The sequence below is a fragment of the Rhinatrema bivittatum genome, chromosome 9, assembly GCF_901001135.1.
Source record: "Rhinatrema bivittatum chromosome 9, aRhiBiv1.1, whole genome shotgun sequence".
NCBI lineage: Eukaryota > Metazoa > Chordata > Amphibia > Gymnophiona > Rhinatrematidae > Rhinatrema > Rhinatrema bivittatum.
The window spans coordinates 225838581-225856055 of record NC_042623.1 but is presented as its reverse complement, the minus strand read 5'-3'; the positions used below and the strand labels follow the sequence as shown (position 1 = coordinate 225856055).

At 46.8% G+C, this 17475-nt stretch overlaps 1 protein-coding gene across 1 annotated transcript in view; it reads left to right on the top strand.

Annotated features, from left to right (window-relative positions):
- The window catches only part of HS6ST1 (heparan sulfate 6-O-sulfotransferase 1), a 469902-nt gene extending 462370 nt beyond the window's left edge, over positions 1-7532 (top strand). Inside the window, exon 2 of the mRNA XM_029615862.1 lies at positions 6357-7532. Within this exon, the coding sequence (XP_029471722.1) occupies positions 6357-7065 (709 nt within the window). The 3' untranslated portion in view covers positions 7066-7532. The remainder of the gene's footprint in view (positions 1-6356) is intronic.
- The last annotated feature ends 9943 nt before the right edge of the window (positions 7533-17475 follow it).

Sequence of the window (17475 nt, the reverse complement as noted above, 5' to 3'; positions counted from 1 at the left end):
GTCAGCGGAGGCCATTTCCGTGTTCGAGAAATTGAAGACTGCCTTCTCCACAGAACCGTGCTTGCGGCATACAGACCCCAACAAGCCCTTCATAGTAGAAGTTGATGCTTCAGATGTGGGGGTAGGGGCTGTGTTAAGCCAACTTGGAGACTCGAAAGCCTTACGTCCCTGTTCGTTCTCACGAAGATTTTCTCCAGCCGAGAAAAACTATGGGATCGGCGATAAAGAGCTCTTGGCAATAAAGCTTGCATTCGAGGAGTGGCGGCCTTGGCTCGAAGGCGCTCAACATCAAATAACCGTATTCACTGATCATAAAAACCTAGAGTATCTTCGCCACACACAACGTCTGAATTACAGGCAGGCCAGATGGTCATTATTCTTTAATCGTTTCAATTTTGTGCTCAAGTTTCACCCTGGAGATCGAAACACCAGAGCAGACGCTCTGTCACGCTCTTTCCATTCAGAGGATGTGCCTGATGAGCCACAGCACATAATTGACCCAAAGAAAATCCTCTTGGCATCCACACAGTCTGTGCCAGCTGGAAAAACTATCGTTCCAAAGAAACTCAGGAAGAAAGTGCTCTTTTGGGCGCACGATTCCAAGCTGGCTGGCCATCCTGGTCAACGCCGTACCCTGCTCAAGATACAGGAGCTGTATTGGTGGCCTACTATCATAAAGGATACCTATTCCTACGTGGCATCCTGCACCAATTGTGCTAAGAACAAACCTACTTCTGGACAACCGTGGGGTCAGATGCAACCATTGCCAGATCCGGATTCGCCCTGGTTGCACATCGCTACTGACTTTGTAGTCGATTTACCTACTTCCGGAGGAATGAACACCATCTGGGTGACTGTGGATCGATTTAGCAAGATGGCACACTTTGTGGCGCTCCTTGGCATACCTTCAGCCTTGGAGCTTGCAAAGCTCTTCATAACGCACATATTCCGCCTCCACGGCTTACCTTCACACATCGTATCCGACCGTGGGTCCCAATTCACGGCCAATTTTGGAAGGCCTTCTGCAAATTGTTCGACATCACTCTGGACTACACTTCAGCCTACCATCCGCAGTCGAATGGCCAGACGGAACGGATGAATCGTATGATGAAGCAGTTTATTCGAGCCTATGTCATGTCCCAACAGAATAACTGGGCCGAATTGCTCCCATGGGCTGAATTTGCCATCAACTCTCATCCAGCAACTTCTACTGGATTGTCACCATTTGAAGTGGTTTATGGACGTTCCCCAACACCGCCACTTCCACTGAAGCTTTCAGTGACGTCCCCAGCAGCTCAACCCACTGCTGATGATATCCACAACTTTGGGTTCAGACAAAGGACATGCTAATCAAGTGAGTGACCATGCTAAGAAGTACTACGATGCGCACCATTCGCAAGCTCCAGTCTTCAAGCCAGGAGACAAGGTCTGGTTATCAACCAAACACCTCAGACTTAACCCTCCTCTCGGTTTGCTCCTCACTACGTGGGTCCATTCCCAGTCCTTCAACGTATTGGCAAAGTCACCTACCGTCTGAAGCTACCACCTGGTCTCCACATCCATAATGCTTTCCACGTTTCACTTCTGAAACCGCTCATACTCAGCTAATTTTCTTCCAAATCTCAAGACCCACCTGTCATCAGTGCAGAAAATGACTTAGAATTCAAAGTCGAAGAGATTCCGGATGTTCGTAAAAGAGGCAATGCTTCTGAATACCTTCTGAAATGGGAGCCTCAGGCCAATATCCTGGACAAAGAGATGCTTCATCAGTTCCACATCGCGCATCCTTCAAAGCCCAAGCCTGGTACCCGAAGGGGAGATTGCCCTTTGAAGGGGGGTAATGTTGCGACCGTCGCTGCCCGACGTCTCCACTCCGCCCACTTTACCTTGTTGGCGAGTCCCTCTTCGCTTGTTGGATGTTTGGCTACCACGGCGTCATCTTGCCGACCTCCTCCAGCGTCCCGGACCGGCTAGACTCTGCACTCCACCATGTTTCCCAGAAGCCTAAGGGCGCGAACGCGGCGCGGCCCCCGACTCAAGTACCAGCAGTGGCGCGAACCTCAGGGGCGTCCCCCTGAGATGACGTCATCATCACCAGATATTTAAAGGTCTTTGAAATCGATAACTATCAAGTTAGCAAGGGTTCGCTTCCTCCAGGTATCGTTGCGGATGGGATTCGCTCTCTGCATATCTTGCTACTCTGCCTCCTCTGACTTTACCAGGGTACCTGCTCCTCAGGGGCCTCGCTTTCTCTTTTGCCTTTCAGGTCGCAGTCTGGAACCGGTACTCGCTCCTCGAGGGCCCACGTTCTCGGACCTGCTTCTGAATACCACTTCTGCCAGGAAGTCATGCTGCCTACAACACCAGTGAGTTACCATCCTTCTCTCAGAGCCTTCCTGGAACCAGGTACTCGCTCCTCGAGGGCCTAATCCATTCCAACTCCTGGGCTGCTTCAAGAGACTATTGTGTGAGTGTTACCATCAAGGTTCTATTCCTGAACACTGCATACCCTGCCTACTCACTATACTTAGTTTCTCTACAGCTCTGCCATCCTGGGATCGCTGTTCCAGTATCTGAGGGACTACAGCCCAGCCAAGCGCTTCCAGCTCACTACTGCCACCTCTGGTGGTTCAACATACTGTTTAATAAAAGAACTAGTGTGTGTCTGTCTCCAAACTCTGAGCCTGACCGGTCGTCCCTCTTGGGATCTTCCCCCGGGGGCGTGGTCATCTGCCACCGGCCCAAGGATCCACCCACAACTATCCCAAACAATAACACTGAGAATGTGAAAGTATGCAGAGGGGTTGCTTTCACCCATGCTGGGGGAGGGGGAGACATTTTCAAATCCACTTTTTATGTTGGTGAATGCCAGTTTACCCATATAAAATGTTTTGAAAATTACCCCTTGCATTTTCAGTTTAGTGATTGGAATATGTCAGCTTTGGAAATGTGCAGCTCTTCTATCTTTGTGCTTTACACAATGCAGGAGAAAATGCATTTCTGCTTCTGTTTCTCCAGTGTTGCAGTGCATGTAGAGTCTGGCTTCTCCTAGGTTCGAGTTCAACTTTTTGCCCAGCCAGGTATGGCCCCTTAGTCTGTACTTGGTGAGGGTCTATCTGCTTATTGTGAGGTACCTTTTAAATAGCCGTGCGCACATTTGCAGGCACGAACACATGAATGTGGCAATTTTAAAACTTATGCACGTTTTAAAATCAGTTTTTTGCGCATTCATTTGCACACCATTTCATACTGACCTACGCATGTGCACACAAATACCACCTTGCTCATGTAAGTAGGGGAGATTTTACAAGTTAGCGCATCGCTAGAACCCATTTTCCCAGTTCGTTCCCAGTTCGCCCAGTTAAGCAATCGGCCTTCCTAACAACCTTTGTTACTTTGCCTACCTTTTCCCCTGTAAGGCCAGACACCCTAAACCTCGCTAAATAACCTTTTTTTTTTAATTTTATGACTTACACACCATCCATAGCAGAAGTAAAATTACGTGGTAGAGGACCCTGGTACGTGCTTGTGCGCATAAATAGATATGCGCAGAAATCATGCCTCAACCCACACCCTCGCCCCACTCCTTTTGGAAAAAAAAGTTTTTTGCGCAAGTACCCACACAGGTTTTAAAATCCATGCAGTGCACACTGCGCTGAGTCACACACAAATCTCCCGGATTTGGTGCGCGTAGGGCTTTTAAAATTGACCAGTGTGTGTGTGTGAGTGAGGTGAGGTATTCTGCTAGCATGTAGCTTGTTTGTAGAAATCGAATGCCGCCCGGCTTTTTCTGTTTCCCAGACAGAGGTGCATTGGTGTTCAGGAGTCTGTTTGAGTTCTGGAAGTTGATGCTCTTTTGGTATAGCAGGTTTACTATATAGTTTTCAGGTGTGTGTTTTGCAATAATTGTTCTGGTTGACATCACAGCAGTGCATGCAAATATATCTGTAATTGATAGTTTTACCTTAGAAAACTGTCATTTGAATTTCTGTATGTGCTGATTTCAAATATCCAGTTACCATATTCTACTTTTGCTTGTAAAATCTTAGTACAAATGCAGAATTTGTATTAACAGTCATTTTTGAAAGTTAATTGTGTGTGTGGCAGGGGGGTGGGGACAGGCGCAATACTGAAGGTTAGTTTGGGGCACCTCATACTCTTGCACCAGCTCTGGTGACTTGTTTCTCCAGAGGCTTGCTAGAATAGAAATGTAAAGCTTAGCAATGCTGCGGTCTGCCATGCAGGCGATCGGCCTCTCACTCACGTTCACCTAGCAGTGCGCTAACATCCATCCATCCATAGTCACTCTCATTGTCACCTGCCATCTGACCTTGCTCCCTCTTACACACATCCCCCCCCCCCCCAAAAATGTGGTCAGCCTCTCTCTCATTCACAAGCATTCATCACTTTATGCTTTCTGAGCACATAATAAGGATAGCAAAGGCAGAGGTGGTAGTACACGTTTTCCTCACATAGACACTCTGCCCCATCCCAGAACGGTTATCGGCAGGGAAGCAACATTGCAGGCTTCCCTCTCACACACATACACACACACTGCTTACCACAAAGCAGGTACAGCACAGGCAGCAACAATGGAAAATCTCTTCAGGTAAGGATAGTCATTTCTTTTAAATAATTAACTATTTAAACTACTGACATTTAAATGGTTAATTGTTTAAACAATATGTCCTGGGAAGAGCCTTCTGTAGCTGGCATGATCTACACCTCTTCCTTGACATGCCTGTGAACTCCCTGGGCTGGCCAGTGGCAGCCCAGCCTGAGAACTGCACAGCACAGCAAGAAAGGAAAACCCAGAAGTCAGCCACAGTCGAACCTCAGCAGCTCCCCGGCTCCCAGCAGAAACCGTAATATGTGCTTGACTAAATGTTAGACTTGACTTGCTGTTTAATCGATTAAATGGTTAATTTTTTACATCTCTTCCCTCAATACACTGGCCCACCGCAAAACATGAAAGAGCATGGGCAGCAGCAGTGCAAGCTCCCCGCACACACATAAGAACATGCCATACTGGGTCAGACCAAGGGTCCATCAAGCCCAGCATCCTGTTTCCAACAGTGGTCAATCCAGGCCATAAGAACCTGGCAAGTACCCAAAAACTATTCCATGTTACAGTTGCTAGTAATAGCGGTGGTTATTATCTAAGTCAACTTAATTAATAGCAGGTAACGGACTTCTCCTCCAAGAACTTATCAATCCTTTTTTTAAACACAGCTATACTAACTGCACTAACCACATCCTCTGGCAACAAATTCCAGAGTTTAATTGTGCGTTGAGTAAAAAAGAACTTTCTCCGATTAGTTTTAAATGTGCCCCATGCTAATTGCATGGAGTGCCCCCTAGTCTTTCTGTTATCCGAAAGAGTAAAAAACCGATTCACATCTACCCGTACTAGACCTCTCATGATTTTAAACACCTCTATCATATCCCCCCTCAGCTGTCTCTTCTCCAAGCTGAACATCCCTATCCTCTTTAACCTCTTTAGTCTTTTCTCATAGGGGAGCTGTTCTATTCCCTTTATCATTTTGGTCGCCCTTCTCTGTACCTTCTCCATCGCAATTATATCTTTTTTGAGATGCGACGACCAGAATTGTACACAGTATTCAAGGTGCGGTCTCACCATGGAGCGATACAGAGGCATTATGACCTTTTCCGTTTTATTCACCATTCCCTTTCTAATAATTCCCAATATTCTGTTTGCTTTTTTGACTGCCGCAGCACACTGAACCGACGTTTTCAATGTGTTATCCACTATGAAGCTTAGATCTCTTTCTTGGGTAGTAGCACCTAATATGGAACCTAACATTGTGTAACTATAGCATGGGTTATTTTTCCCTATATGCATCACCTGCACTTGTCCACATTAAATTTCATCTGCCATTTTGATGCCCAATTTTCCAGCCTCACAGGTCTTCCTGCAATTTATCACAATCTGCTTGTGATTTAACTACTCTGAACAATTTTGTATCATCTGCAAATTTGATTATCTCACTCGTCATATTTCTTTCCAGATCATTTATAAATATATTGAAAAGTAAGGGTCCCAATACAGATCCCTGAGGCACTCCACTGCCCACACCCTTCCACTGAGAAAATTGTCCATTTAATCCTACTCTCTGTTTCCTGTCTTTTAGCCAGTTTGTAATCCACGAAAGGACATCGCCATCTATCCCATGACTTTTTATTTTTCCTAGAAGCCTCTCATGAGGAACTTTGTCAAATGCCCCACCATAGAGCAGGCACAGCATGGGGGTCTCATAAATGTCCTTAATGCCTTATTGCAGCTTTTCATGATATGATTTTTAAATAACATTATCATTACTTTCTTTTCTCTTTAGAAAATTTTACTACATCACACTGTTACGAGATCCAGTATCCCGGTATCTGAGTGAGTGGCGGCATGTACAGCGAGGGGCTACCTGGAAGACCTCCCTACACATGTGTGATGGTCGGACGCCAACCCCTGAGGAACTGCCCTCCTGTTATGAGGGCACAGACTGGTCAGGGTGCACCCTCCAGGAGTTCATGGAGTGCCCGTACAACTTGGCCAATAATCGTCAGGTGCGGATGCTAGCAGACCTGAGCTTGGTCGGCTGTTACAACATGTCCTTCCTGCCCGAGAGTAAACGGGCTCAGGTCCTTCTGGAAAGTGCCAAGAAGAACCTAAGGGACATGGCCTTCTTTGGTCTGACTGAATTCCAGAGGAAGACACAGTACCTCTTTGAGAGGACTTTTAACTTGAAGTTTATTAGACCCTTCATGCAGTACAACAGTACCCGTGCCAGCGGGGTGGACTTGGATAACAATACCATTCAGCGTATTGAGGAGCTGAACGACCTGGACATGCAACTGTACGACTATGCAAAGGACCTCTTCCAGCAGCGATTCCAGTTCAAGAGGCAGCTGGAAAGGATGGAGCAGAGGATAAAGAATCGAGAGGAAAGGTTTCTCCACCGCTCCAATGATGCACTTCCCAAGGAAGAGACCGATGAGCAAGGCCGCTGGCCCACCGAGGACTACATGAGCCATATCATAGAGAAGTGGTAGCTGAGAAGCAACTTTTATACTCATGGGACTTTTTTTGGGGGGTGGGGTGAGATGGGAGTTTCTTTTACAAATTGTGCAAAGGTTGTGAAAGTTGAATAGTAATAATGCTGTTATTTAAAGAAGGTCAAACAGAAGGGGGTAATGCATCTTTTAAAAAAAATGGGAGGGTTTGTTTTGCTGTTTCTTCTGGACCAATCAAAAATAGAAAAATGATATTAGGTCATGCACAGAATTGAGCCTATGGCCATCATCCCTGTTAGAGGCTAAATACACATGTAGAATTTCTCATCCTACCTTACTGGAAGAATTGATGGGGCTGGAGGGATTTTTAGCATGTGAGAGTTGGTTTTTGTTTTCTTTTTTTAGATGAGATTGTCAAAATCTGTGTTTCCCTGTACATACCAGGATTAGTCCAGACCGCTGGGTTGTGATTCCCTTCCAGCAGATGGAGTCAGAGAAAAAACTGAAAGGCACCCCCTCTTACCCTGGTTTGCCACCTGCGATCCTTCAGTATTTCTTCTGACTCCAGCAGATGAGGGTGACAGAACCTGCGGTCCTGATCCATTAAAAAAAAAAAACAAGGAAAGCAAAGCAAGCCAGGAATAGTAAGACCCAGAGGAGTTTGCTTTCTACCAGTTGCTAAATCAATTTAAAAACAAAAAACAAAAAAAAAACCCCCAAAGAACAAAAGTAGTTAGTTTTCTTTCTGGAGGTGACAGAGTCAGTCCTCCCGAAGCTGCTGCCTTGGATGAGGCACGATAGCCATTTTCCCGGAGCCGCTTCTTCTGCCGGTGAGTAGGGGGATTAACCGGTGGGCCGGTCCCTCCCCCTTGCAACCTGAGACAGCATAATTCCTTGGGGGAGCTGCCTGTGCCGCAATTGAGGTCCCAGAGGCATTTTTTCCCCTGGGTGGCTGCGTGTCAGCATTTTTGAAAAAAATAAAATAAAAATAAACTTGTTTTGCTACCGTGCGCACAGGTTTCCTGGGGGTTCGAAAGGGCGATTTTCGCGGTTTTTTTCAGCCTCATGCTCGCTCCCTCTCCACGGGCACGCCGCGGGGTTTGCTGTCTTCAGTATGCGGGGAACCGGTGGAGCGGCTCTCCCACGATGGCCTTTGTACACTGTGCCTCCCAGGAGGGAAGGGACCGTCGGGGATCAGCAGCAAGTCGTTTTCGGCGCGCTCCCAGGGCACAGAGAGGAATTCGCGCAACTGCCGGCCTCGGCCTGCCCCGTCCCCGTCTAGCGCAGGAACAGCGGCCATTTTGCCTTCACCACGCTCCAGTGGAGGGCTGGATGCAGGGGGAGGGGAGATCCCTCCTCCTCTCTCCCCGCTGAATTTGAGCCCTGTTAGACAGCGGCTCCCAGTGCCTGTCTCCCCTCCGAGCCCTGACCCTCCCACGGTGGGGGGGGGCACTTAAAGGGGCAGTGTCCTTTTTCTTCCAAATTTGTGCTTTTAATGCACAAGGCCTTTTTGGAGGCCGAGGCAGGCTGAGGAGCCTCCGCCTACGAAAGTGGCTAGGCTTTCTGGGGTTCCGATTCCTTCAGAGGGAGGATAGACCGTACGGTTTTAGATCCCTCTGGGACCCCGGCTTCCGATCCACCGGATCCCCCTTTGCTGGACCCTCTCCTTGTGGATATTGGTGATGATGTTGATGAGCCTACCCCAGTTGAGGGGGATGACCCGAGGGTCCTCAGGTTTCGGAGGGAGGAGCTTGATCATTTAATCCCTCATGTTCTGACGGAGCTCAGTATTGAGGCGCTGCAGCCAAGCTCGGAGCCTGCTAAGGGGGATCCCGTTCTCTTGGGGCTTCAGGCCCCTCCTAAAGCTTTTCCTTTTCATCTGATGCTACTGGAACTAGTGACATGAAAATGGGAGGCTCCCGAGGCCAGCCTTCGAGTGGGGCGAGCCATAGAGAAGCTCTACCCGCTGCCAGATGAGTCCTTGGCTGTCCCTAAGGTCCCTAAAGTGGACGCGGCCATTTCAGCCATCACTAAGCAGACGACCATTCCGGTAGCAGGGGCTGCTGCTCTTAAGGATCTTCAGGATAGGAAGCTGGAGGTCCTTCTCAAGCGGATTTTTGAGGTCTCGGTGCTTTGCGTTAGGGCGGCGGTCTCTAGTAGCCTCATGTAAAGGGCAACTCTTCATTGGGTGCAGCAGTTGCTCACCACGCAGGAGTTGCCTCCAGCGGAAGCAGAGCAGGCAGATCGCATGGAGGCGGCTGTGGCTTACACCACAGATGCCTTGTATGATCTTCGGGCGTCTTTGCGCACTATGGCTTCGACGGTCTCTGCTAGAAGGCTTCTGTGGCTCCGCAACTGGTCGGCCAATGTTTCTTCCAAGGCCCAGCTAGGAAATCTCCCCTTGAAAGGGAAATTCTTGTTCGGGGATGATCTTGAAGCCCTTATCAAATCCCTTGGGGACAATAAGGTGTACAAGTTACCGGACAGGTCCTTTGGGTCGGCGCACCCTCAGTACCAGGGACAGCGCAAGTTTCGGCAGACCAGGGCTCCGGCCTTCACTCCACGTCAGCCGTCGACGAGGTCTCAGGCTTGGCCTCATTCCTTTTGCGGTCACAGGCCTCTCCGCGAGGGAGTTCTCAGGGATCTTCCGGGGGCAAGTCCTTCCAATGAAGGTGTCTTGGCCACTCTTCTGTTCCGGTGATAGCTGGACACCTGTCTCTATTCTTCAAGGAGTGGGTCAAGATTACGTTGGACCAGTGGGTTCTAAGCATCATCGAACACGGCTATTCTTTGGATTTTGCACGGCCGTTGCGGAACCTGTTCTTGATGTCGCCTTGCGGGGCTCATGTGAAACGGACAACGGTGCTTCAAAACCCTGGGCTGGTTGAAAGCGCTGGGAGCCATTGTCCCGATCCCGCTGGAGGAATGCAGGACGGGCAGATACTCCATATATTTCGTGGTTCCCAAGAAGGAAGGCTCCTTCTGCCCGATCTTGGATCTGAAGAAGGTGAACAAAGCACTTTGGGTACCCCATTTTCGCATGGAAACTCTCCACTCAGTCATTGTGGCCGTCCACTCCAGCAAATATTTGGCTTCTTTAGACCTGACGGAAGCGTATCTTCACTTAGGGATCCATGAACAGTATCGGCGGTTTCTCCGGTTCATGATTCTGGGCGAGCATTATCAGTTTCAGCACTCCTGTTCAGATTGGCGACAGCTCCCCGCGTCTTCACCAAAGTAATGGTGGTAGTAGCTGTGGCCCTCAGGCGGGAGGGGATTTTGGTTCATCCCTATCTGGACGATTGGCTCATCCGTGCAAAGTCGGAGGAGCTTTGCAGGGCAGCGGTTCAATCAGTAGTGGCCCGGCTCCAATCCCTTGGTTGGGTCATCAATTTTGCCAAGAGCCAATTAGTCCCGTCCCAGGTGCTGAACTTCTTGGGTGCTCGGTTCAACACATCGGTCGGAAAGGTCTTTCTCACTCAGGAGCGAATCAACAAGTTAACAGCGCGGATCCGCTGGCTGTTGTCTCTACTGCTACACCAGGTTTGGGATTACTCGCAGGTGCTTGGTTCTATGGCGTCTACTCTAGAATTAGTCCCTTGTGCCTTTGCTCATTTGAGACCCTTGCAGAGGGCATTCCTTTCTCATTGGGACCCAAAGTTGGAAGAGTTCCAAATCCAATTGCCGCTCTTGGAACCTGCCAGGTCCAGTCTCTGTTGGTGGTTGATTCCGGCCCACGTGCAGCGCGGGATGGACCTGGAGAAGACCCAGTGGGTGGTTGTGATGACAGACACCAGCCTTTCTGGCTGAGGTGCGGTTTGCCAATTGAGGGCAGCACAGGGCTATTGGACAGGGCAGCAGGCGAAATGGTCCATAAATCGCTTGGAAACCAGGGCAAGTACGTCTGGCATTGTGCAGTTTCCTTCCCCCGGTGAGCCGTCGGTCATTGTGAGTATTGTCCGACAATGCGATAACGATGGTTTACATCAATCGTCAGGGTGGAACCAGAAGTCGTCCAATGGCATTGGAAGCCGATCAGCTAATGCTCTGGGCGGAGCGCCATCTGGTCCGGCTGGCAGCTTCCCACATAGCCGGGGTCGACAACGTTCAGGCAGATTTTCTCAGTCGCCAGCATCTCGATCCTGGAGAGTGGGAACTTTCCAAGGATGCGATGCATCTCGTGACTCGTCGGTGGGGTGTTCCTCACCTGGACCTGATGGCGACTCAGAGAAATGCAAAGGCGGCTCGGTTCTTCAGTCACAGGAGGGAACACGGGGCGGATGGTGTTGACGCTTTGGTCCTGCTGTGGCCTCGCAACATTCTGCTGTAGCTTTCCTCCCTGGCCGTTGGTGGGCAAGGTCTTGCGAAGGATAGAGGCTCACACAGGCTCCAGAGTGGCCACGGCGGCCGTGGTTTGCAGATCTGATCAATTTAGTGGTGGATGGTCCTCCGGCTCAGTCATCTACCAAATCTCGGAGTAATTATTGACAATGAACTAAACCTCAAACAACACATATCACTAAAGGTAAAGGAAGGATACGCAAAACTCCTGATTCTCAGAAAACGTAAACCATTACTATCCTTGCCAAACTTTCGTACTGTCCTTCAATCTCTGATATTTGCCAGCACAGACTACTGCAGTGCTTTGCTACTAGGTCTACCCAACACTACAATAAGACCACTGCAGATTTTACAAAACGCTGCAGCTAGAATTCTCACTGTAAAGAGTAAAAGAGACCACATATCCAATACACTTGCCGCTCTACACTGGCTACCCATAGAACAAAGAATACAATTCAAAGCACTGTGCTTAATACACAAACTCATCCACGATGAAAAAGCAGAGTGGCTGAACACAGCACTTAAAGTACACGTACCACACAGAAATTTAAGGTCAGCAAACAGAGCACTCCTACCCAATCCATCTGTAAAAACAGCAAGACTTACCCAGGTGAGGGAACGTGCATTATCTCTAGCCGGTCCCACATTATGGAACGCCATGCCCCTTGACCTCAGACTCCAGAGCAATCATACATTTTTCAAAACACAACTCAAAACCTGGCTTTTCAAACAAGCCTTCAAGAAGGAGAACGTCGTAGGCAATTAAAGAAAATAAATTAATTAAGGGATAGCGGCTTAAAGCACCCAACGCCTTAATTCCGGCGACTAATGGAATTAGTTCAACTTATTTTAACTGTAGTCAACCAGTAGGATGAATTTCTATTAAACACTCAACCACAAGCAATGTCTTTTGAAATTAACTCTTATTTGTTACCGAATACTAATGGCACCACCCATGTTATTTTTGAACTATATTTTCCTTTGATATAGGTGCCCATCTGTAAACCGTTATGATGGTGAATAACTTTATGACGGTATATAAAAACTCTTAAATAAATAAATAAATAAATAAATAAATAAATAAATAAATAAATAGATCTTCTTCGGCAAGGTCCATATTTTTTGATCAAGTGCATCGCTTTTGTCTAGCAGCTTGGCTTATGAGAGGCGGCAGTTGAGGAAGAAAGGTTATATGGATTCCGTTATTCCCACCCTCCTGCAAGCGCGAAAAACATTCACCTCGCTCACCTATGTTCGAGTCTGGAAGGTTTTCGATTCTTGGTGTAGCGAGTTGAATATGTCCCTGCGGTATGCCTCAATTGTCCATATTCTGGCATTCTTACAGGAGGGTCTGAAGAAAGGCTTGGCATGCAGTTCTCTCAGGGTTCAAGTAGCGGACCTGGGATGTTTGCAGGTGAAGATTGACGGGACATCCCTGGCGGCTCATCCGGATGTAACACATTTCCTGAGAGGTGCTAAACATTTGAACCCTCTGGTTCGTCCAGTGTGCCCTTCTTGGAGTTTGAATCTGGTTCTCCGTGGCTTGTGCCATCTTCCGTTTGAGCCTTTGAAACAGGCCACCTTGAGAGACTTGACACTTAAGACGATTTTCCTGGTGGCGCATCTCTGAGCTGCAAGCGTTGTCATGTAGGGAACCTTTTCTCCGGATTTCGGATTCAGGGGTATCCTTTAGGACGATGCCCTCCTTTCTACCGAAGGTCGTGTCAGAATTTCATTTGAATCAGACCATGGAGTTGCCTGCCTTCATGGATTTGGATCGGAATTCGCCTCAGGCTCACAACTTGCGAAGATTAGATGTGCAGCGGATTCTGCTTCGCTATCTGGAGGTAACCAATGCTTTTCGTTTGTCTGATCATCTGTTCATCTTATGGAGTGGTCCTAAGAAAGGACATAAGGCAACTAAAGCCACTATTGCCCGATGGTTGAAGGAAGCCATAACTTTGACATATATATGTCTTGGGTGCGCAGTACTGGAAGGGTTAAAAGCGCATTCAATTCGATCTCAGGTGGCGTCTTGGGCGGAGAGTCAGTTTGTTTCGCCGGAGGAAATTTGCAGAGCGGCTACTTGGAAATCTTTACACACTTTTGCTAAGCATTACTGTTTGGACGTCCATGCTCCGGATGGCGACTGTTTTGGCAGTAGTGTTCTTCGAGCAGGACTCTCCAGGTCCCACCCCATTTAGGGCAGCTTGGGTACATCCCAGCGGTCTGGACTGATCCTGGTACGTACAGAGAACAGAAAATTGGGTTCTTACCTGCTAATTTTCAATCCTGTAGTACCAAGGATCAGTCCAGACGCCCACCCATGGAATCTGGAGCCTCTGTTTGCTATCGTTTTTTATTCTGCAGAATATTCTCAAGTGGACAGCATTTACGTTGCATATGGAAGTACTCCCTCCATGTACATAAGTTCCAGAAGTTATGCAGTTTCTTTCATTAGGTGGTTTGATATAGCCATTGGTTCTTATGTTGAGGTTATGATATGTTTCATTCTGCTATGGTATGGATTATACTGAAGGATTGCAGGTGGCACACCAGGGTAAGAGGGGAGTGCCTTTCAGTTTTTTCTCTGACTCCATCTGCTGGAAGGGAGACACAACCCAGCAGTCTGGACTGATTCTCGGTACTACAGGAACGAAAATTAGCAGGTAAGAACCCAATTTTCCTTTGGCAACCACTATATTTCTCATGATTCTTTAAAGAATGGACAAGAGGGAATCTGTGGAGAAATGAGGGCTACGGGTTTCCATAGGGGCTGTCGTGCCGCTTGCCCCAAGTTTGATTGGTCAACGTGGCCTTTTCATTCCTAAGCACTAGTACCTACATGGCCAAGCTGTACAACAGCGTTTGACCCTGAGGAAAAAAAAAAGGCATGATCTGGGTCTGAGAAATAAAGTCAAAACCAGGGTTTTTTCGGGTCATAAGAAAATGATTTTGGGAACATCTGCGGGTAAAAAAAAAAAATCATTACTTGCTAAATGCAATAATGTCTACCAGAAAATATGGATTTATTCCAAGGCCTGGAAACAACCTTTGTTTTCTTAAATCTGACTGTATCCTAGTGTTCAGAGTTGTATCTGAAACAATAGGTGCAGCTGGCCTATTGCAATAGCCCCTCTCATGTAAAAGCCATTATATAGTGCTGCTTCCTTTATTCCTTGTCCTCTGGTTCTCGGTAGGAAGTCATCATGGACAGATCCTCATCTTAGTCCAGTACTGGAGAAAACTGTCTGGGAGGTTACCCTAAAACAGATCCAAAATTACACATTCGTTCCAAATATTCAGCAAGATTTGGATAGCATATGTAATTCCAAGTTCTGGAATGCATATGTAATATTGGGATCATCAGCGGCCACAAATGGGTCTCTTTTTCAGGATTAATGAAAATATGCAAACTTACTGATTTTAGACCCAGATATCAGTTATATCTGATAACTATTGGTTTTGAATACCTGAAATGTAGACTTGTTTGTGGCCTTCAAAGGCCATAGTTGAGGTTAGACACCCAATCCCATCCTTAGTTTCACTTATGTGGTCAAAAGACCAAATGCTCACCCCAACAGTGAGCTAAAGTTATGCACATTATCCATTGCACCTGCCCGGCTGCCCTTCTGCAGGGCTCACACAATCCTAGTGTTCACTGCTCTTCTTACAGAGTAAGCATGTGGGAACAAAAAAAGCAAAGAAACGTAAAACACCTTTAGCACTAGGAAAAAGGCAAGCCAGCAGTACTAAGCTGCACAGTGCTGTAGTACCAAAGCAGCCGCTGTTCATTCACAGTGCGCACAAAATCTACAAAATTTGTGAGAACAGCCATGCGGGTTTGTTAAGTTGGACCCTATTGCAACATTTCTTCAAAAGAGAACCTCAACATAATGCAGCCAGAAGGCACTGTTAGTTATTGAGCCGAATCCCTATGGGAGAAAAGGATTCATGCAATTTAACGCAATGTGTCGCAAATTCCTATGCAGCGCCTCACAGTAACATTTTACCTCCCGCGTGTCTTAACACTGATTTAAACAATGATGCTTCATGGAGAGGGCGGTGATAGCTTATGTAAGGGACTGGTAGGGTAAATGAAGCTCTCAAGGCAATGTTTTTTATGCCATTATGGGGGCTACTATTGCAGCTACAAACTTCCTGTCTGCCTATTTTTAAATTAAATCACTGCTAATAAAGGCATTATTATAACAAAGGACTGCCTCTGATTCATGGATCGGAACCTGAGGAAAGTAAGAGACACCCTTACAATTTCTTCCTTATTGGAGGCAAGTCAAACTTCTGTCTTCCCCCTTTAATAAGAACACTTTTCATTAGCTTTACTGTAGTTCTGAGCTCATTAACAAAACCTAGAGCATTGCCCTGCCCACGGATTAAATACATAAGCACAACTGTATATAATATAGACTTAGACAGGACTGTATCTATATATGCACTCTCTCTATAAGTCCTGCACACTCAGATGTTCTCAGTGCTTAGAGGGGCTACTTGGATACCATCATGTGGCCCTGAGCATAGTCTACCCTTGGCCATGCATTTCATGCCCCCCAAATGTTTTTGCCTGTTTCCTGTCTGACTGGATTCAGGGAACTGTAACATAAAGATTTATTTTATAGAGAAAACATTGAGCGTGATTTGTTTTGTACATATTGGATTATGTTTTTTTTAAGTTATTGATAATTGTCTGTTTACCTTTGTCAGAGGAGTTTTTTCCCCCTGTATCTTGGGGGGGGGGGTGTTTGGTTTTTTTTTGTGGGATAGGATTTTTTTTATATCTTATGTTTTTACAAAAAAAAAAAAAGGAATAGAAAAGCAGGAAATTCAGAAATTTTTCAACACTGATTTTACCTGGATTCATTAGATCTTCGGCGTATTATAGGCCATAATGTTCTCCAATATTATAAGCTGCAGTTCTGCAGAAAAAGTTGAGCCTCCTACTCTGCTCATCGCATGCTTGGCCCTTTTGCATACACCTTTGTACCATGCAGGCTTTCTGGAATGTTACCTTTCATGCTTTTCTCCGCCCACCTTTCAGTACTTTGCAGATTAACAATTTCTTTGCAGTGCTGACTTGGAGCTGCTAGGCCATCCCTAGAAGGGACACAGAGGGCCAGGTTTAAGCACCCAGCAAAATTAGGGCAAGGAATTTTGGTGAGGGAGAAGGAGGAACCTACTCAATTTGCTTGCATGGTTTTGAAATTGTGCAATCTTTGCTGAAAGATGTACCTTTCTGTAGCTTCTTGAAAGGAAAAGAATTCCACAGGAGAAAAACTGCAGCAGCAAAAACTTGAAACAAAAAAGGTTTGCAGGAATTTTGCCTTTGACCAAAAGTCCCGCGGCACATGTTTGCAGAAGATTTTGCTGCTACCATGGTTGTTTTTTTCCTGTGGAATTTTTTCTCTTCCACAAGTTTCAGAAGATTAAGGCCTAAGACAAAAGATGCATGACCAGTATGGTTCGGGCAAGCTAATCTGCAAGCTACTGCCTTTTTCATTTTTGCCTGATCCCGAAATGCAGCCCATAGTCTCATTTGTCAGATTTTTGCCTACAGGAAGAAGGTGTAAAAAGCTTCAGAAGTCCAGAGACCATGAATCTGGTGTCACTGGAAAATTGTGGACGAGAACAAGTACCATCATTGGGGGGCGGGGGCGGAGGTAAATCTTGGCGTTAAAGATGAGAGCGCAAACTCCTTCATAGTTTACTGAATTTCTAGAGCCCTCTTATTGCAGTGGGTATATATATACTGTGATAGGGCTGCTGTTCCCTAACCAAACTGTTTCTTTATGAATGAGTTGCTGCCCTGTTAAGAAGCACAGTAAATGAGTCTGCTGCCCAGCTCTCTGGGCTCTGTATTGCTTGCCTGCACCATTTTCAGGCACTGCAGGGCAGGACTCCCAGCCATTGGGCTCTGCTACAGCCTAAGCATTAGAATTCTCATTGCTTGAAATTCTCCAAGTTTTCTTAGGTAAGGATATGCCAAATCCCAGAATATCATGTGACAGACTTTAAAAGATAATATTGCCTCTTCTGGCATAAATCCCTGCCCCTATGGCCATGTTGACATTATTGTATATTCTGATTTTTGTG